The 27,001-nt window shown below is 31.7% G+C and overlaps 1 protein-coding gene across 1 annotated transcript in view; it reads right to left on the bottom strand.

Annotated features, from left to right (window-relative positions):
* Positions 1-27,001, bottom strand: part of LOC129224172 (serine/threonine-protein kinase 10-like) — a 135,490-nt gene that overhangs the window by 97,314 nt on the left and 11,175 nt on the right. Inside the window, exons 4-13 of the mRNA XM_054858589.1 lie at positions 21,378-21,450; positions 19,966-20,160; positions 18,696-18,777; positions 16,314-16,418; positions 15,301-15,409; positions 12,609-12,843; positions 10,923-11,038; positions 9,117-9,222; positions 2,855-3,608; positions 879-1,069 (exon numbers count right to left, since the gene is read on the bottom strand). Of these exons, the coding sequence (XP_054714564.1) occupies positions 879-1,069; positions 2,855-3,608; positions 9,117-9,222; positions 10,923-11,038; positions 12,609-12,843; positions 15,301-15,409; positions 16,314-16,418; positions 18,696-18,777; positions 19,966-20,160; positions 21,378-21,450 (1,966 nt within the window). The remainder of the gene's footprint in view (positions 1-878; positions 1,070-2,854; positions 3,609-9,116; positions 9,223-10,922; positions 11,039-12,608; positions 12,844-15,300; positions 15,410-16,313; positions 16,419-18,695; positions 18,778-19,965; positions 20,161-21,377; positions 21,451-27,001) is intronic.

The following is a 27,001-nucleotide window of genomic DNA, read 5'->3' as shown; positions in this document are numbered from 1 at the left end:
GTGAGCCCAAATATCATGAATGTTAAAAAGTATGAACAATTCCAGTAATTAAAGACTAAAAATTTTTGATGATATAACTTTATTTATGTAATCATTGCAATCAAATTTACTACTAATAAATAAATAGTTCACTGAATTCTTTCCTAATAATTTGTTGGCAATAAGTAATGCTTCAATTACGAGTCACAACTGTGTCAAATACCTTATGATAGCTTGAAAAGTTCTGGTGCATGCTATCATAATTTATCACACAATTTCTAATCATGAAATTAGTTTTAAGGAAAAAAATAAATAAATAAAGATGTATGCAGTTAAATATCTTAAGACATTAATGTGCTTCCAGATGAAGGCCACTAAAATACACTTTAAAGATCAATTTGAATAGAAACTTTATAGCAAAAAGAATGCTTTTTCTTTTCTTTTTTTGTATACTATATGCATACAAAACTCAAATATTTTTCAACAGTCATGTTTTTTAATTAGTATTACTGCAATTATTTTTTTAAAATACTTAATAAAATGCTTTTATTCAATGTTTCGCTTTACAGATTATGAGAAAAACTTGGTACATTCAGATTTATATTCAAATCAAATTATAAGGGAAAGAAGAGAGGTAAGTTTCAAGAAAAGCAGGCTTTGTGAACCTTGAACTTTCTAAAATAAAAAATTTCTTTTCTAACAAAAATTTGTTTAAACTTTAAAAAGTCAAGAAGGGTGCTTTGAGATACGCAAAAAAAAAAAAAAAAAAAAAAGAGAGAGAGAGAAAGATGCAGTGCCCTCTTAAAAATGCCCAGGGAAAACATCATAATGTATTAGTTAGTGAAGAAAAATCAATTTAACATATAATCTATAAATATTTAATGGAAAAAATTCTATACCTCAAGATATGATCTTCTCGGATGGTCTGTTCATCATCCTCGTAAATAATTTTACTTGTTGTGGTAGTGACTACAACACCGTCTACCATAAATTTTCTGGTTTTCTTCAAAGTTTTAGGACGGGACATTTTTGCGTGGCCAGCTACGCCATTTAGTTTGCGACTTGTTTGATTTGCATTGCTTGCATATTCCTGGAAATAATAAAGAATAATCCATCATCAGCTCATATTAAAAAATAAATACAGAATTCATTTACTCTTCCACAAAATGTGTAACAGCAGTGTTGCAACAAAATCTCCCAAAAACACCAAGTATTCACAACAAAATTTCCCAAACTGATTTTGCATCATATTCAATTATTATTTGGGAAATTTTACAATATCATATATTACTCAGCATGGATGTGCTTGACACCCTAATCAATATCAATGCCCAAGTTTCTTGCATAAAAATTTAAACTCAAAGCATTAAGATACAGTAGCTTTGTTTGAGGATACAAATTTTTAAATTTTCTTTTTGAGCCAATTGTTCAAGCTACTGTGGCGGTCGACCGGAAAAAAAAAATATTGTTGCTTCAGAACAACAGTAAGATATCTTATTGTTATGTAAAAAAAACAGTTGAAAAATTTTGTACTAAGAAATGAGCAAAATACGACAAAAAAAATATATTGTTGCTTCAGAACAACAGTAAGATATCTTATTGTTATGTAAAAAAAACAGTTGAAAAATTTTGTACTAAGAAATGAGCAAAATACGAGAACGTGTATACTAATGCAAATAAAAGCAATAGAGAAGAGAAGAAAAATCAGCAAACAGATGTTTTGAGACTATAAACAACAAGCCTCTTCATCAGTGCATAAAAGAAAGAATGGTTACCAAAGTCTGCACTAACGGTCAAGTGAAAGAGAAATACAAGACAAGAAAAAGTAAATAAACCAGAATCATAAACGTTACGTCTTCAGAACCAGAAGGACATCTGTACGTTAGAAAAACATCACATACAAAAAGGTTCCTTAAAGGAGAGACTTTCAAACATTATGGAAAGGGGGCATGCTTGACAACCTATTAACCACTAAAGTACAGTTTTTCCAGATGTAGAAAGATTCCTAAAAATCTAAATTGTAACAACTATGAATAATATTGGTTTGGCGAAAGGAAAATTGAAATTATAATTGCAGGACCAAAAATGTTGAGCAATGGAGGAGCGTTCCAAATCCTGCTTTATAACAAGAATAGGATTGATGAATTAAAGGGCATAAAATTGCCTATAAAAAGGTATTTTTATTTTTATTGTAGCCCAAAGAGGTGCGGAGATATTTAACTTTAAAGTCAAAAACTTTTGTAAAAGAAAATATTTTTGCTGCTTTTTTTCATTTTCCAGTCTTTAAGAAAGGCCTACATAGCACTTTTCATTTTAGCTCCGACTCTGGAGCAACATTCCCGAAATGTGAAACTAAATATCTCTGTGCCTATAACAGCTACAATAAAAACAAAATTACAAAGGTTTTAGGATCTTTAAATTATTAAAGCATGGTTTTACTGCCAAGTAAACAGTTTTTGATATATGAAATGACAACTGAAAAATTGAGTCTAGAATCCAAAATGGCGCACAAGTTCCCCCTACATAAGACATTTATTGACAAACACAGCAAAATCATATTCATCTTATAATAATATATATTAAAATTGCTTTGTTACAAAAAAAATGGAGGGAGAAATTTGCAGAGAGATCTTGTACTTAAAGGGCTCTGACACGTTTACCAGTCCTCTTTTTTGACAAACCCCCGATTGTAAAAAAAAGGGCTTACATTCTGTTAAATTTGAACCTCAATATGACTTGCTGTGAGATAATATAACTTTTATTTGGCAAAAATAAATCAAATTCACCCAACATATAGTGAATAAGAGCTCTTGTGCATTTTTCTTTCTTCTTAAAAATCAAGCCCTGCAAATAAGAATGGGAGCAATTCATTTACCTTCTTCTTCCTCAAGGTGACTTGATTGTCGTCTTCGTGGGCTCGGTTCTCCTTATCGCTGCTACCCACGCTGTCCAACGTAGACACACTCTCCGAATCGCTGGTGATTTTCTTCCCCAGGGTATTTTTTCCGTTTTCTGAAGGCATGTGAGGGACCGATCCGTTCTCCAGGGAAGCCTGTTGCTGCCTGGTGGGCGAAGAGGCCGGCCGCGAAGATGGCCTGGTAGGCGAGGGCACAGGAGAATGCGGAGGTGACGGAAAAGAAGAATCCTTCTTCAAGTTGACGTTGACGCGGATCTTTGGCTTCTCCTCCATCGCCTTCTTCACGGGATGAGCATTCTGAACGGGCTGCTTGTGATCTTCGTGACTAGAAACCGTCCTACACACCGCATTCACCGATACAGATCGGTCGCCGTTCCGGAAGGCAGACTGGTCGTGAGACGGTCCATCCATCCAGTCCGAGGTCCTGACCACCACCACGTCCGATTTAGAGAGAGTGTGGGTCCGGAGGATCACCACTTCATCGTTTTCGGGAGGCAGGGAGTCTACGTCCGTGGAAGTGGTGGTGGTGCCCTCGACGCAGACGGAAGAGTCCTTCACTTCTTCCACGTCTCCAATGGTGACGATGGATATGTGACTGGAATCCAGCGAAGACGTCGAATTATTGCTTCTGTGTGTTTCTTCTTGCAAAATACTGTGGTTGGAAGACACAGTGACCTCTGGGCTTTCTGGCGTCGGCGTTTTAGAAACCGACCTGAAAATAAAAAATTGAGTTTTTAATGTGTTGCATAACAGATAAAATGTAGCATAATAAAAATGAGGGTGATTTATTTATTTTTTTTCATTTAATTTATCAACTATTTACTTATATTATATACTAAATATTTATTATTATATACTATTATACAATATTACTTTAGTAAATATATACTAAATATATACAGTAAAACCTGTAAAGTTGACCACCTTTGTAAGTTGACCACCTATCTATGTTGACCGCTTTTGTCAGGAATGGAATTAGTCCTATCTTATATAATGAAGGAAAACCTCTGTAACTTGACCACCTGTCTATCTTGACCACTAATGAACACCAAATTTGGATTGGAGTATTGTAAAAAACCCTTTGTAAGTTGACCACTTGGTTTATTTTTTAAGATTTTATTTAGCAAATTATTTTTTTTTTATTATTATTATTTTTTTAAGCTTTCCAAGAATATTTCTGATGCCAGACCAGCATTTTACCAACTAAATGAAACAGCAGCATAACTAAACCTCCTTTTGAGTTTAACCACATGGAAAAACTACAAAGAACCCTTTTATTCTCCAAACTTGTTTTTCTTCTGTTGTTAAGCGAAAAATTTGTAATTTTTGATTAGCTATAAATTTTTAGGAACTATTAATATAAAATGAGTAACTTTTCATAAACAATAAGGCTTTTTTTTTTCTTTTTTTATCAATTTACTGAAATTTTAAATTTGCACGACACATTATTCGTCATTCTGGGAAATTAATCTCTAAAAATATTTGAATGACATCTTAAATTATTGTTTCAAAGTAATGCTAAACAATGAAAGTAGGTTAAACAGAAAGAGTAGGTGTCAATTGCAAGAATTACAAAAAAAAAAAAAAGTTACCCCCTTTATAAGTTGACCACCTGTCTAAGTTGACCACCAAAGTACTGCACCGCAAGTGGTCAACTTACACAGGTTTCACTGCATATACTAAATATATATATACTAAATATTATTATAAAAAATAATTACATACTAAATACCAAATATAATAATTAATCAATCATTTAAAATTTTGGAAAAAAATTCAAAGACTTTTGCCTTTCGCAGGCAGTTTGACAATAGGTAACATTTCACAAAAAGGTTGCCCGTTTATCCCACCTGTGACAGCTGACATAATTTTAGGCTTTCAAAACTTTTCAAATAAGCATGCTGCTTAAGGAAAGACAAGTGAACAGAGTAATACTTTAGAAATTTTAAACCAAATTACGAAAAGTCAGAAAGCTCGGCCGTGCTCAGCTAATTTTAACTGCATTTCAGAACAAGTGAGAACAGCCACGAATGCTCCTTCATCTTAATGGAGTTTAAGTTTTGTCCAAGAATTTAAAATCACTTTGCATATTCATACAATTGAATGCATGTACAGTCCAAATTTTCTGAAATATTCTGCAGGATATGTATCACAACATTTTGCAGTAGATAATATAGTTAATGTGGTGTTTTTTTTTATCAAAGTTATATTCATAAAAAATACATGTATTGCATCTTACTACTACTATATATGCAAAAGTTTGTATGGATGGATATTTGTTACTCTTTCATGCAAAAACTACTGAATGGATTTTAATGAAACTTTGCAATAATATAGCTTATGCATCAGAATAACACATAGGGTAGTTTTCGTCCCGTTATGGGGGGCAAAACCTCCCCACAGGGGGTCAATAAAACACAATTTTTGCATGAATTCTCCAATATGGGGATGAAAAAATACTTGCACATATTAACATTATATGAGGCAGTGAGAAGCAAAGGAACGTAAGGGAACATTTTCAAGTTTTGAGTAAAACGAATTTAAAGATAACATCCCTGGTAGGCTTTCACTGAAATTTCTTTCTAAATCATGCTGTATAGCAGCAAACCAGGGCTACTAGTACCATCTCTTGCCCCAAGAGAAAGGAGAGGTTCACCTACCATGTGTTCTGGTTATCTCCAAATTTTAAATTTTGCCACTTACATCCCTTTGCTTCTCACTGCCTTTATGTCCATCGAAAGCTCTGAGTTTTCTACTGAAGATGGCACCTGTTTGAAATTTCTAAGTAGAATAAAAAACGAGTTATGAGTTTTTTTAGTTCCATGTTCGAAGGCTTTCCTCAACGCAATACAGTATTTAGTGTATCATCACTATCAAGGCTTTTCTCAAGTCAAATCTTAAAGTAAGATTTTTGCACAAGATTGGCAAATAATACATGGATTTGGCTGATTATTTTCCAGTTTAACGCAACTTTGAGGCAATTGATGGTTTTTTTAAAAAAAATATTTGTGTTGACTGGGTATTTGATCGACCAGCAGGAATCTCACCAAACTCTTTTTTTTCGGAATTATTTCAATAGGTAAGGCATTTGGCAATTTTTTCAATTGTTGCTGTTTTTGAAGCTTAAGACTACACAATTCTGTTTCTCGGTTTTCACCATGTAATCAAAATATCAGCTTTTAATATTTCTTTCTTTAAATCATTTGTTAACAAGTAAAATAATTCACCAATTAAATTAGGCAAATCCATAAACAGCACAAATTTGCACACAATTTCAAACAATTGCCAAATTTTACTACTTATTTTGAAAGCATTTCAGTTAGCATCATTTTATGGTCACCAGAAGTATCTCAGTATTTGGCGACACTATCTCTTCAATGAAAAATAGTAACATACAGTTTTACAATGTAAGGAGGGGTAGCCTTATCCAAGGTACCCAAAACTATTACCGCAAATTTGGTAACATTTTAAATTGCAGTAAGGGATTACTGGCGACTACATTTTTTAAAAGTTTGTGTACTTAAATAGCAATATATAGAAGATATTAGAATATGTTCAAAAAAAGATAAAATTTTTCAAACAAGTGAAGTTTCATTTCATATTTTGGAAATTCCTCAAAATTGTATATGCTTAAATGTTTTTTCGTTTCTAAAAGAGTACTATTTTGTTCTTCATACTTATAGCCATTTTACTTTTATGGACAAGGAAGAAGCTCGATTTTTAATCACGTCAAAGCGGTGTCTTTTGAGTTATTTCAGTTACAAAAGAAAACAAATAAAAGTAGCAATTCTTTCTCATAATTATTACAGACCCAGGCAATGCCGGGCATTTTTGCTATGTACAATAATCTGGTAACTAAATAAAGTTATTAAATAGAGTCTGCCCCCCTACCCCCAGTTACCATCGAAAAAAGATTTTTTTTTCGCCAGGAACGGCCAAGTACATGCACAACATTTTCTTTAGCATCTTCTGTTCGGAATTTAAAATATCTATGAACATAGATTAAGCAAACATGTTACGCAGTTTTATAAACTTGGCAAGTCTCGGGCAAATGTATGGTACTGTGATCCTTTGGCAATAAATAACGGGTTTGGATTCATTATTTTATTTTTACTCTGCTTTTAATTGCAAAAATAGGAAATGAAATTAAACAAAATGACATTTAAAAAACTTATTCGATAGGCAGAGTTATGATAACGCAATCGGGACGAGTGTTCAAAAAATTTTGGCGTCAGCCATTACAAAAGTTGCATTAAAATGTAAACATTTTGCAAAATTAATTTTGGTTAAAAGATCATTAAATACTATGGATAAGGTATTGAAGTTAAAATTAATCCGCCAAATTAGTGAAACAACAAGCTCAAATAATATTAAAACTACTATTAAAATGTAAATTTATCCGCCAAATCCATTTTTTATCTCCAGTCTCGCCAGGTGACTACGCTAGCGTACTGGCGAATTATTTTAAATTTTTATGAAACTTTAATTTTTTTTCTTTTTTTTTGTGTGTTTTTAAGGATTAATGACGCTTATTAGGATTTTGTGGAATTAATGTCCCTATTTTAATCGCAACAATGGAGAATATTGTTTTTTTTTGTATTTTTATTTGTTTTACATGCTATCTATCGGGCCTGCACTAATGAAAATTTTGGAATTAATCATAACGAAGATCTTCAGCGGGAGATGTTATTTGAAAACTCCGATATCACCATTCTAATAAAGACTTTAGGGAATGTATCTCTTTCCGAAATGAGAAGTTTTTTGTACTATTATTCTCATTTAAATGGGAACTTTTTTTAAAAAAAAAAACTTGTGCTTACTCTGATTTTAATGGTATTTTTACTCTGAACTTTTTGGTATTTTAATCAGGACAGTTTACGTTATTTAGAAACAGTTTATTTCCTTCTGATGGGGATTTTAAAGGTTTGATGTACTCACTCTAAAGTTACATTATTAGAATCAGGATTTGTAGTGATTATTGACCCTATTTTGGGATGATTTCTCCGGTAAGAATAAGCTGTACAATAATAATTTAGATAGCCGGAGTAGCTCTGGACATCATTTGACGGGAATCGAGATAATATTACCCAAACTAACTTCTTTACGACTCCTGAACGTTTTCCTGATTTATGTTGTGATTTTTTTGGGTGTCTTCCCAGTTTCGCTGACATTTCATTTACCTCCCCCGTCCCTCCGATTTTCAGTTTCAATCATACCATATATTAAAGGTGGGGGGGGGGGGGAGGTAATTTATGTCTGCGAAACTGGGGACAAACCATTTTTTTTGTAACTCATTAACCTCTGCCTGTGTTGACCATTAACTTGAATCGATTGAAAAAAAAACTACATCAAGGTGAGCAAAGTCGCGGGTAAAGGCTAATTAGATATAAATTGAATCAAGTTTGCACTTCATATACAATAAAATCTGCTTAGTTGGAGCACTGGATAATCGGACCAAATCTTAAAGAACCAAAACAAATCCCCATTGTACAAGCCTAATATTATTCGCTTATTGGGACCAAAAAGCTGTTTAATCAGACCAAGGAACATGAGAAAAAACTGGAAAAATATTAAAAATCTCCCACTTGAAGCAAGTTTCAAGTGAGTCAATGAACTTAATTGTTAGTACAATAAAAATTAATACCGGTTCCTTGAAACTTTCAATTTAAACCCAGTAATATTTACAGGGAAAAAATGCCTAATGAAACTCCCATTGCATGGTGGCACTGTTCTAGCAGATATCAAAATTTCAGTGAAATTTCTTCAGTTCAGTTAGCATGTTCAATTATATTTAAATTTTTTACAAAAAAAAAAGAAATATTTTGATTGTAAAATATGTAATTTTCATTTCTTTGGAAATTCAAATGACCTATTAATTCTTAATTGCACTTATTTTTTTCACTCTGACATTTTTAGTTACGTTTTAGAACGAGTGTAAAAAGAATATTTGCTTTATTTTTATTTAATTTTTAATGTAAAAATTTTGCAAACAGCAATTTTTTTTTCTTTGTATACTAGGCATAATCTCAATAATCATAAGGGCTTTCAAATGTTTGTATATAGCATGTTCGGTCAAACTACACGGGTCCTGTTCGCTTAGTCGGATTATTAGGAGCAAAATGGTCCTCTGTCCCAATGTCGTCCTACTAACCGGAACTGACTGTATTTAAAAGTATGCACCCCTTTCAGTTTGAATGCCAACAATGAACGCAAAAATTACCAATTCTGATTGTAGTGTTTGTTATCATCCTTCTTTTCAGACCATGCTTCCTTCCCTTGTGGAGGCTCATCATCAGTAGAGGAACTGTTTTTTTCATTCATAAAATCTATAACAAGAAAGAAATGGTATGAATCAATACTAAGAAATGCTTTGAAAACTATAATAATACAAGAAAGACAGCAGAAACTTTCAAACAGACCATTTTAAAGCTTCAGATTAGTACCTAGATTTTTTTTATAAGTACTTTCTCAAACATAATCAAACCTGGAAAGTTTTTACAATTAATTATCATTACTTTTACAGCCAAGCATTAAATTAATTTTAAGCCTAAACAAATATTAAGGTCTTTTAAGAATATTTAAGAGAAAAAATTCTGTTTAGGTATCCCAAGTTATTGCAAAAATGGAAGCTTTTTTAAAGCCATGGAAACCTTGTTAGAAAAATCCAAACAACCCCCCTAAGATCTTCACAGAAAACACAACTTAATGCCATACAGTCAATTACAAATTATCATTGAAAGGCATGAACAAAAGAAATTTAATCATTTCCCTGGGAGGCATCAACATTGGAATTTTAAACATTTCCATTTTCTCCAACCATAAGTCATCCTTACCACCTTCCAAAGAACTCTTTAAGTCAAATACTTCTTGAAAAATTTCATCACTAACACTACAGTCCCAAATCTACATCCTATGTTTCAGTGGAATATCGTTATATTCAGAAAATCATTTTCAAACCAATGTCCAGTAGGAACAATCCTATAAAATCACTCGGTCCCGATTTTCTCTATTCATTTGCATGTTGAAATTATCTAACTATGTGGCCGTTGAACCGTTAAATGTTTTTGGTCTTCGAATCAGGAATAGAATTTCAGTTGAAATGATCAGAAACTTCTTGGTCTACACAAGTTTTTCCAAAAAAGTTAATCAAAGATCGATAGAAAATCTTTCAGATGGGACATCTTAAGTGTTGGAGTCATTGATGGAAATTGATCAAAATATCCCTACTGCTTTCATATAAAAATAGTCAGAAGTTTGCCAGATTGTTATAGGAAAACAGACAGACGGAACTGATCAGTTAGATGAAGGCACAAATACTGAAATGAGGAATTCAATGAAAGTCTTGAAACATGGAGTGCAATACCACTTCAGTGACTTAAAGAAAAAAAGAAAAACAAATTATGAGAAATTTATAAATGAGGCAATGAGAAGCAAAGGGATGTAAGTGGACATTTTCAAGTTTTGAGTAAAACACATGTGAAGATAACATCCTAGGTAGGTTTTCATTGAAATTTTTTCTAAATCATGCTGTATAGCAGCAACTACCAGGGCTTTTAGTACCATCTCTTGCCCCAAGACAGGGGAGAGGTTCACATACCATGTGTACTGGTTATCTCCAAATTTTTAATTTTACCACTTGCATCCCTTTGCTTCTCACTGCCTCAAATAAGCTTCTAAAAAATTGTAGACAACCAACAATATTTTTTTTAAAAAAAGTATGTATACTTTATATATTTTAATAGAAATACACAGTATAGCACATAAAGCAGCGACTACAATATTAAATCCTTAATAAGAATCCAAATTTTTGAACTTCATCATCAGAAAGTTTGCGAGCAGTATTCAAGACAAAATAAGAAATTCACCCTCCCCCCCCCCCCTCTGACAGAGGATTATCTATAATTTTTTACAAGTGTTTCAACTCAAAAATTTCTATACTAATTACATTTCCAGATATCAGTGGTGACATTGTCAGAACAAACACAATGGTAGTATTTTAGAGGTTTTCAAATCAGAGTTAACTTACTTGAAATAACAATAACTTTATTCTCTAAAGGTGCAGATTTAATATTGCTAACGGAATCAACAACACTCACAGGCCTATGTTTAACATCTTTAGGAGGAACAGGTGCAATGGGCTTTCTATAAATGAAAATCAAATTAGAATAAATTATACACAATAAGCAAGTCAACAGTAATGAAATTTATATGTCATGATTTTTTACTATCCACATTATTACTAATACTTAAATTACAGTAATGATTCCAGTATTATGAAATATTACCATAAGAGATGAACATCATTTCACATCAGCGATCAAAAAATGTCATCAAAAGCGAAACAACCAAAGGTCATTGTTTCGCTTTTGATGTGATTGAGTTTAAGTCAATATGCACTATTAAGACATGGCATGCATACAGAATAATGTGATAGTGAATATTAAACAATATTGTACAATCGCAAAATATTTGTTTTGCAATCAAAGTAACCATTTTTACAGCTAAGAAGCAGTTGGTTAGCTCTACAAAGACAAAAACATCAGCTTGTTCATGTTAAAGGATAAACGTCATGTGCAATATATGAAACCTTGAAAACCAGAATTGAAGAATGTCGACTTTCACCGGTCATTCACCAGAAATAGTCTGTTCTTTGCCAATGTCTTTGATATGTAAAGATTGATACTCAATGGCGACTGCCACATTTATCAGATTCAGGTCTTTCACAGTAACAAAATATATAAACATAAACACATAATGTGTGAAATTATGCAAGATAAAAGCACACAATTACACAGGTTATTCAGGGTTCCCATGGAAATTAGTAAAAATTAAAAACTTTAAAACTTGAGAAAATCCTCAGTTTATTTATTTATTTATTTTTTTGATCAAAAATTGGGGTGATTTCAACAAGAAATTGAGCCAAGAGCCATAAGTGCAGTGTGGTCATCAATGATCGTTAAAGAAAACAAAATAATCTCTCTGCAGCCTCTGTGGTTTAAAAGATAATTTTTTAAAAAGAAATTTGTGTACTTTTTGTAACTATCGTGTTGGAAAGGGTTAACCTGTAAGCTCATTTCCTGCATTGAAAAAATGGTTCCTTGCAACTCCAAAATAAATGCATGCAATAATTTGCAATTTTTGTTGATTCATTTAAATTGTTAATACAAATTCTGTCAATCATTTTTCTAGACTAACTAATGAAACTCTTTTGACAAAATGGAAATGTAATAGAAGACAGGGTCTGCACTAGGGATTTCAAACTGTTAGTCAGCAAATTAGAAATTTTTTAAAGTATTAACTACATTTCAAATGTCTTTGTCAAAGACTAATTTTAACAATTTTTTTTCCTAAAGAAAACTTTAAACAGAAAACAAAGTGCAATTTTATAAAATATAAAATGAAAGTACTAAATATATTTTAAAGAAGCAGCATATACACTTCTAAAGATAAATTAAATACTTATTTGGTGGCATTTGTTTTTCCCTTGCAGATCTTTTAACAATGTTTTGACACTTTGAGGATCAAGAGAAATATTTTTCACTCTGGAAATTTTCTGTTTTTCCAAATATTATTGCCAAATCAGAATGTGTTTCACCAAATTTACGATTTCATAGCATTTGGCGCTGTGGTGAATGCACAGGGTGTGGCTGCAAAGAAGTTAAAAGCTGTGTTCCGCATTACCGACATCAATCAACAAAACTCTTCAACTCACTTATTAACAGCTAAGGGTTGCTTTTCTAACAAAGATGGAGTGCTTTGAGCCTTCTTCAAGCTTTCCTTCTTCACTACCGACACATCTTCTTTGCTCTTGAACCGCTGCAGTAACTTGCTGTCAACCGGGGCAGGAGGAAGCTTTGGCGCAGGAGACTTTGACTTTGAGCTAGGAAGAGTTTTGGAGGCTTCGCTAACATCTGAACTAGACTGACTATAAGATTTCAGTGATGGACCTGTTGAAAAAGATTAAAACTTTCGTATTTTAACTCGGTTGTATCGATACATCACATTCGCAAGAATACACGCTGAGAAAAAAACATTTAAGGGTTTCTCACGTTCTCCCAACTAGAGATAAAGACCTGCAAAATACTGACAGTTCGGTTAGGACATCCAAAGATTGCAGTTTCGTCCTTTTACGGACTCATCAGTCTTGAATAGTCAATAACCGAGCTGGAGGCTTATGCAGGGGTCTGGCCAGAGGATATTTGGGTCCGTTAACGGACTCTTCACAAAAATCCGATCAACCAAACGGACCTTTCACAAAATCCCGATCAAACAAAACGGACCTTTCACAAAATCCCAATCAAACAAAACGGACCCTTCACAAAATTCTGATAAACAAGATCGGATCTTTCACAAATTGTTTATTGAAACAGCAAAAACGAAATAACGCATATTTCTGTGTATAAACCGATAATTTTTGGAGCCTTTTTTGAAGTCAAATTAGAGGGATCAGCTTATACTAAATCGGCTAATTTTGAGAGAAAAAAAAATCGGCACACTTGCGATGTTCCTGCAAGTGATAAGTAATAGCTACTGCCAAATAAATATAATGGTTGTTTGTTTTATCACAGCTAATTAGCAGCTGTGTTGTTGTAAACTTTTCTGAAGAGGCATTGGTAAGCACTTTTCTCCCCGCTCACGATTTAATACACAATAATAATATATATCTGCGAAATGAACTTAGAACTGCAAAGGGATAGATAGTAAGGGTGGGGAAAAAATATGATCTCTTCAGATAGGGTTACCAACTTCAAAATTATCACCACTTAGCAGCGTCTGGCGTTAAACCTTTATAATGACTTGATTAGAAAATATTCTTATCATTTTACCAGCTGGTCAATATTTGCGTTTTTGCGGTGCGGTGCGATGTTTAATTGTTATTTTGGAAGAAAATTATATGGGTTCTGATTTTTCGATGTTAACAAGGATGATTAACTTTAAATAAACTCTTTTAATTACCGTTTTTTTTTTCTTTAGATGTCTGCATTTTGAAAAATTCAATCTTTTAACATCCGATATGAGAATCATATTTTGTTCTTTTTTCAAGCTAACTTCGCTTTATTAGGATGCAAATAAATGAAAAGTCTCTTTATTTTTGTTGGAGTTCAAAAATAAAGTCTCTTTAGTTTTGTTGGATTCATTTCAAGTTTTTAAAGCAAAATTCCATTTTCTGTTATGAGTCAAAAATTAAAATGCTGAATAGATTTTTTTTTTTTTTGCGTCAACTGTGTCCACAGATATTAATGAAATGTTTATCATAGGACCCTAAAATGCAATTTTAAAATAATTTTATCAAAAATATTTCTTTTACAAGCCGTTTTTATACTTTTGATGCCTTCACTTTGAGAATTGCGATTTTTGTTAAAATCACGCAATTTATAAGTTTTAAACGAAATTCTGTGCTTTTTAAGAGTGTCTTGGGTCAAAAAATTAAATGCTGAACACTATTCTGAATTTTATTTTATTTATTTTTTTGTTACAGTTATTTTAAATACTGTACAGAAATATTTCTAGTATAATTTAACATAATGTAGAATGGTAGATAAATATTGATATTTGAGAGAGCGATGCCCCCCCCCCCCCGCCAAATATCAGATAAACACTCCAGAATGATTTTTTCGATATAGAAGAGTAAAGCACTTAACTTTAAATTTAATTGATGCAGTTTGTGCCATCTCTAAATTCTAAAATTTCGTTTTAACAATTTTTTTTTTTTTTTTTTTGCGAAATTATTTGATTTTTCACAAAATTAATTCATTTTTCACAAAATTATTTGATTTTTCACAAAAAACGGACCCTGTGAAAAATCCTGGACAGACTCCTGTTATGTCCTGTCACTGAAGCTGAAAGTGCCAATGAACCAGTAGCCAAAATTAATTTAGGAGCACCAGTGAAAGTCCGTAGCAATGGCGTGGTTCAATTCGTGAATTGAAGGCAAAGCTTGAGTATTTAGCAGTAAGTTACTGCCCTACAGAAAGGGCTAGGGCAGAACTACATGCAAATACAGACAACCCGGTCAGGACACCCAGAGACTGAAGTTTCGACCTTTTTATGGATGAGGTGCTCCAGCTTGGTTGTCGACTATTGCAGATTGATGAGAGTCTATAACAAGAACAAAACTGCACCCTCTGGATGTCATAACCGAACTGTTGGTATTTTGAATGTAATTCTGCGGTAGTCTTGTCTTGGCTTAAGGCTTAAGAGCGAAAACTTACAGCTTAAAGACAGAGACATTCAAGATGAAGTAAAAGAATTAAAATCATGTTATAAGAAAAAATAAATCATGCAAAATTAAAATTTTAGGTAGTAAATTCTATATTAAAACTTCCTTGACTAAAATGGCTTAGCTAAAACAATCAGGTTTAATATAATTATACTCTATTTTAACCAATTACAAATACAATTACCTTCTGTTTTTGAACCGGAAGTATCAGAAACATCACTTAAGTTAGAACCGCTATCACCAACAGTTTCAATATTTACACTCATCTGTGAAGAAGAGAGACCTGATGGAACCTAAATAAAGAATATTTTCATAAATAATCAAATCATTTATAACTTGTAAATGGAAAAACAAGACTTATTGTAATTAATAACAGAACAAAATCTCTCCATCTGATTAGGAGTTGTAAGGGATTAAAATCTGGACCCGCCTACTCCCCCCTTCAGTAAGATAAACAAGGTCAGAGTCCAACTTCTGATAGCCAACTTTTTACTAATTTATTTAAAATTTGAATTTAAATGATTTTTTCTGCATTACTCAATTTTGACAGAAAGGAAGCTAAAAATACGTCACTATGTGATAATTATATTCATCTGTATTCAATAGGTATTAACACAAGAGTTCAACTACATGTAAATAATACTGGCAAAGAAAAAAAAAAGAAGATTAAACACACAAAATTTCTTATAAATGTCATTTGATAAATGACGTGCGAATGTCTCAGCAACTGTACATAATAAAAAGAAACTGAACATTAAAATTAAGTCTAACAATCTAATAGAATGAATTTTAGATGTTCAACTTCATCAGTTAAATAATTGTAACTTATTTTAGACACCCATTGAAAAAGAAAATATTTTTTGTAAAAGTCATGAAATCAAGAAGGCGTGGGGAATTATCAAATATTCAAAAGTTCAAAGTAACAAAATTACCAGGAAATGCATTGGACAGAAAAGTAAGAATTGAGAAAAAAACTGTTCTGCAATTAATAAAGGTTAAGTACACTAAACTTATTGGAGACTTGACAGGAACATGGGTCAAATGTCATACTTACAAACTTTCTGAGAAATAAGAGGAAAATTATATACATGTTTTAAGATCAGAGTGAATTTTTCTTCCCCCACACAACAAGAACAAACAACTCAATATATCAATGAGACTAAACGATAATATGCTTGATTTTTGCACAAATATTACCTCATGATCATCTTCTTCGGTGACTTCTTCAAAAACTTCTGCTTTATGCTCACTAATCAATTCTCTCAGAGGCTTATTATCCCAAGCATCAGATATAAATGGATGCTATGAAAATTTTAAAACAACTTGTAACAAAAATTCAAGCTATACCAAAAAATAATAATACATTAAAAAGTAGCAAACTAACTTACATTTTATTTATTTACTTATTTTATTTATTAATTATTTTTTTTTTTTTGAAATAAAAAAAGCAATGAACAACGAAGGTGGCTCTTAAGATATTTCAGTCACGTAAATTTTGACATATTATGCTAGGTAGTGATGTGGATCGGATAAATACCCAAGGCCTGGGTAAATACCCAAAAACTGGGTATTTTACAAAAAATGCAGAAAGTGAATGGGAATTTGTTTTTTAAATCTAAATATGAAATAATTAGTAAAACTGATACATACATATGTATTACACAGTTTATAATATTTTTTATTGAAAGACTTGATGAAATTATGAAGAAAAAGGATTGATTAAGTATTTTTATGCTAACATTTATGTTGTACTGTATTTATTTTTATTATTAAATTGTTTTGTTCTTTAAATTAAAACATTGTAAAACAACTGAAACCTCTCTATTTTTTTCTCCCACTCAATACATATGCTTGAAATACAATAAAAAGTCAAAGTCAAAATATCAAAATGAAATAGGCGAACTTAGGATTGATACGTTATCACGGGATAGACCAGCCACTTCGTTCGCAAGATCCATTCTTCAGAACATCTTTGGTTTGTTCCTTCCTATTTTTGAATTTTAAATGTGTCTGTATATTATGTGTGTGTGTGCGTGTCTATTATATATATATACCGTGGATGGCTAATTATCGGAACTTGTTTTCCCAATTAGTCGAGGCAAAACCCCCTGCTTTTAGTTTCAGGTTTGAGTTCTTGTCTATAGTTTAGCATGTGGTGCATTTGCCCAATGTTACTCTATATTGCATGTACTGAAGCTTAAACATTCTCTTTTAGTTCATAGTTAAAAAAATGCTGGTCTTTTGACCATATTTAATGAATCCTCCACGGCTGATGAGCTCTGGATTCATACTTTATGTTTTCCTATTTAATAGCTATTTGCAATTTTCCTTTTTATCATCATTATTTTTATATAATTTGTTTAACATTTGGAATTTGGCTTGCTTATTTTTTATATATATATATATATATATATATATATATATATATATATATATATATATATATATATATATATATATATATATATATATATATATATGAGATGCAGAATATGCCTGAACACTTGAACTAGGTTTAGAGGAAATTTCTGCAAAAGATATAGGTAAATAAATAGTAATAATAAATTGAGCGACATTTTGTTACATTTTGATGTCGTGCAGGGACATATTACTGGGTTATAAAAGACTAGGACCTTAAAAAATTGATGTTTGCTTTTTTTTGTAACCAGTTAAGGTTTTTACTTTTTGTAGGATGGCTTTTTATGTCCGAAATTTGGCTATCAACATTGATTAGGCATATCCAACACATTTAATGTGAATATCATTAGATTGCTAAGTTGTTTCACACAATACTTCTTTAAATATGTGATCAAAAAGAATTTTTGGACAAAAATTTATTGTTTTGTATATGGTTGGTTATATACATACATAGTGGAATACATACAGAAAAGTATTTTAGTTGAATATAAATTTTTGAAATAAATACCCGGGTAAATACCCATTTTGGGTATTTACCCGGGTATATACCCTGGGTATTTACCCCTGAAAATAAATACCCGGGTATTTTACATCACTATGCTTGGCTAATTTTTTTTTTTTTTTTTTTTGAACAATCCTTAAAGCTTGACCATGGAGAGATGGTGGATGATATGATGAGTTTTATAACTGGAATCAAATGATTTTGTTATTAACTCTTTCATACATAATTTTAAAATTTTGAAATCTCAGTAACTTACTGAATATACCTGCCTTGGCTTCAATATTCGAGTTGAACCGAACCATTGCTTCGGTCACTCGTCTGGTCTGCGCTAATTCTGTATTAGCTACCAGTTTGTTTGGTAGTCTTGACTTCCTTAAGAGGTTTTCCACCTCTAGCTCAGTCACTCCTATACTGGGCTGATGAGTGCTAATAAGCACGAAACTGCAGTCCTCGGCTGGAATTGACTGAGCTGGTGGTGCATTTTAAAACAATTAGTTTACTTAGAAGAGCCTTAATGACTAGTAAACCAATACTACTTTATTAGAGCAAATGCCAAATAAAACTACAAAAAATGGATGGAATTAGCTTAAAAGGATTTAAAATATTTTCTTCTTTCATCATTAAAATTCAACAGAAAATTTGAAGTACATTTCACTTACTTCAAGCAATTCCTTTGCTGTTGCTCTTTTCTGAGGATCTTTTATAAGGCATTTCGTGAGGAAATCATTGAACTGCTTTGACCTAAAAGTGACAAATTTTTCTCATGACTTCATTTCAAAACTTAAGCAGTTTTAAATTTATCTACTAAAAATTACTTCAATCATTTACAGGGCGACATAAAGTAAGGTAGTAAATTTAAACCACTTTTTATTCCTCAATTTTTTTTAATAACACATTTTTAAAAGTTCTATCATGGTAAACTAAATTTACGTACATGGATATTGTTCATGGGCTTAATACTTTTACTCAAGTGAGTGGTCATACCAATGAACAAATTTAAAGCAGACGGGCCAGTTGCAATAACTTATTGAAATATAAATGCAAAGTTATTCATGAAGAAGGTTAATGATTTGAATTGGTATAAAATGAATGAATTTTGCACAGACATGAAGACAAAAATAGAAAGCATTATTTTGTTAAGTTTATGTTCATTACTTTCATCAATTTTTGGGCACTTATAACCATGTATTTATTCAGACTACATTGAGACAAAGTTGGCAACAAGATATGCTTATAAGACAAAACAGATGAATACATTAGGAAACATTTTAAAGAAATGAATATTTTAGGTAAGCTGATCTCTTTTAAACATGCCTAATCTATTATTGTGCATTCAATATTGCTTCTATAAAATTAAATTGGCATCAAATATTTTCTTTTGTGGGTGGCATATACTAAAATTTTGAAGATTACTTTTTTCCACCACAGCTAGTTTGTGGGGGGGGGGGGGTAAAGAAAAATTTGAAATGTTAGAGGGACAGTGCATTTTTATTTAAACTCAAATCTAAAGAAAAAAAATTCTCATAATTTTTTAATGGAAGAGGACCTTTAAACTCCTCTTATTGGGTAGTCTCGTATCAATAACTTGTGTCAAAGCGAATCATGCAAATTTTAATTAATTTTTTTATAGATCAAAACTACTTCTTATTCCTCAAATTTATTTACTTGAAACAAACTTTTGGTTTTTACATTTACAGAAAACTTTACTTCACACTTGTGAAACAAGAGTATGACGCATTGGTTAGCGTAAGCCTGTCGTTACACAAGTTTTACTAAGCCGAGAGAGAAATGAAAGAATCTTGCACACTTTGGTAATAGCTTTGATGATAACTGCAGAGGGTCAGAGGTGCAAGTGGACTAAAGTTAAATTTTCTGAATTACTGATATTGACAGTTTTCAAAAAACGAGAAGTGGGGATGGCAGTCTTACCACTTTGATGGCTGACTGAGAGCGGGCGGGTCTTGTTTCTGTATCTTGAGCAGCACTCGCATGGGGGTCATCTCGTGGTTGGGTGGATCCATTTCCGCAAGCTCGATGAGAGTTATCCCCAAACTCCAAATGTCAGCCTTATAGTCGTAAGGGTTATCTCTAAATGTTTCACAGAGAACAACTTCAGGAGCCATCCTTGAAAAGTAATACATCAACAATTAACAATTAATAAGTCAATTAACACTGTTGAAAACTACAAAAATGAAATGCATAGGGTAATGGCACCAGTAACAGACATGCTTAAGACATCGCTCTCAGGTTAATTCAATTTTCTGAGCCTTTTAATCTATTTAGACTTTTAAAACTTTTTCTCTTGTACAACTACATCTCATCTAATGTTTGCATGCTTCTGGGTCCTCTGAATTAGGTAATCCTACTTTTATTTGCTTAATTTCGAAAAAGGTCCGACGCCCCAGTAACAGACACAGACAATTTTGACGATACCCAGTAACAGATAAGATAAGGAAAGGAAGGATAATGGACAAAATTCCATTTTCCTCTTTAAAATGTGCAAAAAATCTTTATTTTTAGATCTAAAACTTTATTAAATTTGAACAAACATGAAACACTGGCAAACCTTGTGGTAGCTGTTCATAACTTTCCATCACTGCCTTGTAAATACCAACTGGCTCAAAAAATTCACTCTGATAACGCTAGACGATAGCACCATATTCATGGGTTGCAGCAAAATCAGTTGCACTGTTCTAAAATTATTATTATTTAAATCCAAACTTACAACTGTTACTGGACCCTTGTGTGTTACTGGTGCTGTTACACTAACTCAATCTACCATGATTTTGAAGTCTAAAATATATTCAATTTTACTTCTGACAAAAGCTGATATGAGCATATGTATCATTTCGTAAAACCACAGATAGAAAACAGGAATAGACCACTTTGCACCTTAGTGGGTAAACAGAATTTTCACATCATGGCATGGTCTTTGAGCATATTTAATAGGTTTTCAATTGCGAGCAATAGCATAATTTCTTACAATGTGTCAAAAAGTGAAAACCATCAAATAATATAACTGCGTAAATACTTGTTTTGCTTATTTTCTATAACAGCTTATTGTTACAGTTTTAAAACATTCTGCAGCTGTTACAATGATTATTTATGAATTCAATTTAAAAACTGAGATTGTTGCTCAAAATCATTACAAGTTTTAAAAACTCCAAGTTTACAGGAATCAACAGCTAAACGAAACTGAACTGAATTTGCAGAAAAAGTGAAACCTAATCCTCTCTGCTGATACAAGATTTACATATTCAAAACTACATGTCAAAACCCAAAAGTTTCAATTGTACAAATTCCACAAAAATGACAGAAATAATCAACTTGTATACAATTACCAATATGGAGTTCCAATAAAAGAATCTCGTCTTTGAAGAGTATGCTTATTTTTAGCAGAAACTCCAAAGTCAGCTAAAGTAGAAAGCAGAAAAAGATATATTAAAAACAGTACTTGATGTATAGAAAAAAGTTTAGAATTTTATAAATAACAATTTTACTATGCATATTTATTTACTGAGAATTGCATTAGAACTAAAAATAAAATAATCAAGATTGCGCTAACATTTCAGCACCAAAGCTGTCCGTCATACAATTTTTAGAACTACACTGATATGCAATGTTTGTAAGACTATAAAACTAGGGTTAACAATCCTGATCCAGTATCCCATGGGTCCCCGCATGATATTTAGCGGGATTAATCCCACGGGATCGAGAGCAAAATCCCGCGGGATTTCCAATCCAGCAAAGATTTTCCATGCAAACCCAGGGTTTATACTCTACTTGGATCTTTAAAAAAAATTCCATGACTTTTCCAAGACTTTTTCATGATTTCATAAAAATTTTCATGACCTTGTTATACCAAGAGAATAGTAAACTGTTTCATGTCAAACTTGCCAATTTTCTGCAATGGGTATTAGCAAAACTTTTACGTGAATGCCACTACCTCATCAAAGCATTTAATTGTGACTAAAATATCAGCACATAGAACCAGGGCTCATAGCAAGTGGAAAAAAATATATAGGAGTTTAACAGGAAAAGTATAGGAGTTAGATAGCAAAATAAATGTAGGAGTTTGGTAGTAAAATATATAGGATTTTAAAAGGAAAAATATAGGAGTTTGATAGAAAGACAATAGGAATTTCAAAAACGTATAGCATCTAGTATGTTTGGAGCCCTAAAAAGTATAAAAAACAGAGAGCCAGTATCAATACAATTCCAGAATTCATGAAGTCATAGCAATGAAAAGAGTCACAGAAGTGAGAGCAAATGAATTTTTGTACCCATGGTTACTTATATTAATCCTGTTCGTTTAAGACAACTTTGATTAAACTAAGCAAAATTGTGTGTGCATGTTCAGGGCCCAATACAGGCTGATTTTCCTACCGTTTTTCGGTACCTTCACAAAAATCTTGTTTTGAAATCGGTACTTTCACAAAAACCAAGTTATAAAATCAATGGCTTCACAAAAACATCGAAAATTTCACAAAAATTTGCATTTTAAAATATAAAATTTGTTTCTGTTTAAAACAAAATTTACTCATAAAATAAAATTCTAAGCAGGTTCATATGAACAATCGCTTAAATAGAAAACTTCTTGTAGTATTTTAACTTATTTTTAGCTATTTCTCGCCAAAGTGTATTTATGCAATATTATCGCAATCTTTCAACATCTGTTTTAGGAAACCCTTTTCTCATAATTTCCTATATTGTACACAGTACATAGCCCATTAAGCTGAAATTACGATGATATTTTTCGTACTTCTTAGATTTTTAGTTCCCCCTCCCCAAAAAAAGAAACCTGTTAAAAATAATACTAGATGACATTTACACTTTTTGAACTAAAATTTCACTTGTTCTACTTCTCTTTTACAAAAATTAGGATGCCTCTAAAATTTCAAAAAAAAAAAAAAAAAAGAAAAAAAAAAAAAAAAAAACAATGCTGATAAAAAAAAAAAAAAAAAAAACTTTCACAAAAATAGAATGATGCAATACTTTCACAAAAATAGGTAGCGAGAAAAAAATTCTGGATTGGCCCCTGATGTTTTTCTTTCTTCTTTTTTTTAAAACGTGGAATTCACCATACAATTTCAGAGAACTTTATTAAATTTTTGGTCAAACGTCATATTATAAGAAGTATCATAATGGTAATGTGAAATCATAAGACCAAATTATCCATTCTCTGACTATTGTAAAAAAAAATTCCCAAAACAGTATGAAAAAGCAATTATAAAATTCAGATTTTAGCTTGCGTACCTCGGAAAATACATCTCTTATTGATTGCTAAAACTAGGTAATATATAATTTGGACATTCTTTTTTCAATGTCCTAAATCTACACATAGTTCTCAATATTGGTACCTCATTGCTTCAATGCTAACACTAACGATGAAAAGTCCATTCAATTCCATGTTTCTCTCGTCTCACTGGTTTTGTTGGACATATCATGAGAAAATCGTTACAAAAAGTGTGCAACACTCTGACTCCCCATCGTCTCACTTTTTACAGAAAAAGAAACTAATTTTTCTAAACGAAGGCAAAGAAAAAAGACTGTGCTAATGCATCACGTTTTTGGGAAATGGTCAGTCTCATAGGCTTGATTCATTTAAGTGGCAAGTTTGATTCAAATATTCTGCAATTTTTTAATGTTAAAACTGGATTTCATTTCACTTTTGAGGAATTGATTCATTAAAGTAACTGATTCAATTACCCGGCGCTCACTGTAACGGCATTATCCATAACTTACAATTAATGTGAGTATATTTATATGCGCACACATGAATAAAGGGTGAAGTTTACCTAATCTGCCAAACGAAAGGTTGTGTTAGAGAGCCTAAGTGGAGCATAGATCCATCTATTATCCTCTCTAATTTGTAACCTTAACATAGTAGATAGAAAAAAATGAGCCAAAAAAACAAATTTCTGAGAAGAACGAATTCTGAAATCTTCGGAAAATCTACATAGAAAATAAGTACAAATTTGAAAAAAGCAGACAAAATCCTATAAAATGACACTTTTTTCACTGAGATAGTTACATTTTTTACAAACGAGCTACAAACTTCGAAACATTTGAAGTACCCAAATTTGAATTGATACCAAAATCTGTACGTAGCATTTTCAAAAACAATCGTTTGAGCTACAGCCGTTCATTTCAACTACATGTAAAATTATATATGACAAAATTAAAAGCTTTCAAAACCTTTACAGCAGTACACTTAAAGTTAACATGTTATACTATTAAAATTACAAAGTAAACTTATTGGAAGAAAAGGAATTAATTGAAAACAAGTTTAAAGTTCTAAGTAAAACCATCTATTTTGTATATTTCATAAAAATAATCAAACAGAAGTTTAGTACAAACGCCAACATTAAAGATGTAAGAATGCACAGTGCAGGGGAGAAAAATGAAGAAAAATTGTTTTGCATTTTTGGGTAGAATTTAACATCCTATGAAGAGAAAATATAAGAGTTAGTGAGAAAATATAGGAAATATAGGAGAATATCTGACAAATTGTGAAAATATAGGAGATATAGGAGGACTATGAGCCCTGTAGAACAGAAACTAATAAACATTCGTATTCATCTTTATCTTTTTAATTTAAGCAAGGTAAAATAAAGTGAATGCAATATATAGATGTTTAAATGAATAAATATTTAATAAATAGAGTACAATAGTAATAAATGGGCCAGAATATTAATGAATGGGACAAAGGTTGAAGGAGTCATTACTCAGTTACCAAAAATAAGTTACTTCATAAAATATTGCCCTTTGGTGTCAATAGTGTATCTTATAATCTATGTAACTTCACAGTATTTTCATTCATTGAAGTAAGCCTCGTTTTTCAGTAAATTCTTTTTTTTTAAACCAAATATTTCAGATGGCCACATGGAGCAATTTTGCAAACTGTATATTTTACCACTGTTTTAAGTATTAGAATCCCCCCCCCCTTTTTTTCTATCGTCTGACTAAATGTTTATTTTCTAAAGCATTCAACAAATTAAGATAAACTCTGACAAGTTTAACAATGATTTTTTTTATGAGTGGTTGAAATAAACTCGGACGCAATTAAATTATACTTTTTGAGTGGGTGTGGCAAAATTTAGAACATGCAAGTCAACTTCTACAAAATATAAAGTATAAGAAGAGCTGAAAATAATTTTGAATTTCAAATAAATGGTCTCTCAGCAGTAAAATCACATTACAAAAAAAGGCGGACGGCTATTACAGAAGCGGATGCAATAGGATTCCAAAACTCATATTTGTTTTTAGGATCACTCAGTTTTCCAGTATTAATAGTTTTTACCAAGTAACACTATTAAATTACTCATGAGTTCTAATGTTCTTTTCGCTTCTCTTACTTTCTTACTGCCCAAGACTTTTTTCCATGACTTGAAATAAATTTCCATGACTTTTAATGAAAACATCAATTTTCCATGACTTTTCCAGGTCTGAAATTTGTTTATTTTTTCTCCATGACTTTCCACTATTTCCATGACCCGTACAAACCTTGAGACCTATTCCAACTTTTCCACTCATAAAACGAAGTTTGTGAATCACCTTCCTCGTATTTTTGCAAAAAGAGCAAGAAAACCTTTGTGTCTCACATGATGAACGATGTATTTACCATTTAAGAACACAATAAAAATAGAATATACAGTGGCTCCCAAGTGTTTGTACACTTTGAAATTTTTTAGTAAAACCAAAATAACGCAAAACTGAATTCGAATACGAAGTCCAATATTTTTTCACATCATTCCTATGTCATTTGAAATAAAACCCTGTAGTTTTTTCAAAATATTGATGGATCTTTTTTCTGAAATGGGTCAAGAAACGAAGTGACAGAGAAATAATAAGTCACAAAAGTCAAATATTTTCGAATAAATTCATGATGAAAATTATCATATGTCTTTTTTATTATTATTATTTTTGCATTGTGTTGACCCTTAAAAGTCATTTGGCTTTAATTTTTTGTTTATTTATTCCTTAATATTGTGCTTATTACTTTAAAATGGCTGGTATTCGTAAAAAGCCACAAACACCATTCGAAATATGATTTTTTTCCTCAGAGTAGTGGTAAATTGGTTTGAAATGTCTCTAAATTAGTTAACTTATTCCATTCTATAGTAAAGTGCTTGATAAAATGCTTTAAAGAGAAGAATCGAACCGAAAACAAGGTAAGGAAAGGTCAACTGGCAAAGTTGACAAAGCGTGATCGGAGATTTACAGTTAAAAAATTTATGAGAAATACACATTTGAGTGCTGTAAGAGTTTTTGCAGAGTTAAATGAAATTTTTACATTTAATTTTCACCTAAAATTGCTCGCCAAGTCCTCTGATTAGCAGGATTGAATAGGACCTCTTCCTGCAGAAATTTTCTTGGCCGTGCGAAAAACAGAAAGCTTACGCTTTTTGCCTTTCAAAATCAATGACAAATAAAGCTGAAAACGTTTTGGAATAACGTCTCACTAAACAGATGAAAATAAATTCAACATTTTGGTTAAACTGTTGTAAAATTGTAAATAGAAGAAAAAATTAGGAACTTAATCTTAAGAACTTATTTGGACCAGTTAATCAGGACGGTAAAGGTGTTCTTGTGTGAGGGTGCATATCAGCATCAGGACTCAGTAGTTTGGAATTTTTTGATGAAATAATGAATCATGCTGTTCATTTAAATATTTTAAAAACCAATTTTAAACTCTTAGCCAAAAATTCGTTATCGGAAAAATTTTGTTTTTTATCAAGATAACGATAAGAAGCGCACGGTTTTCAACGTTTGCGTCTAGTGCCTCAAAAAATGTCTTTGTGTTTAGAAAATACCCCTTCAATCTCCATATTTGAACTTCATGTAACATATTTAGAAATATCTGGAGGCTAGATTACGAAAATACGGCTTTGAAACGAAAATAGCTAGAAACAGTAAGACTCGAAGTGTGGTTGAACACTTACTCAGAAATAACGCAAAAAAA

This window comes from Uloborus diversus, chromosome 6 (assembly GCF_026930045.1).
Source record: "Uloborus diversus isolate 005 chromosome 6, Udiv.v.3.1, whole genome shotgun sequence".
Classification (NCBI taxonomy): Eukaryota; Metazoa; Arthropoda; class Arachnida; order Araneae; family Uloboridae; genus Uloborus; species Uloborus diversus.
This window is presented reverse-complemented; position numbering and strand designations above follow the sequence as displayed.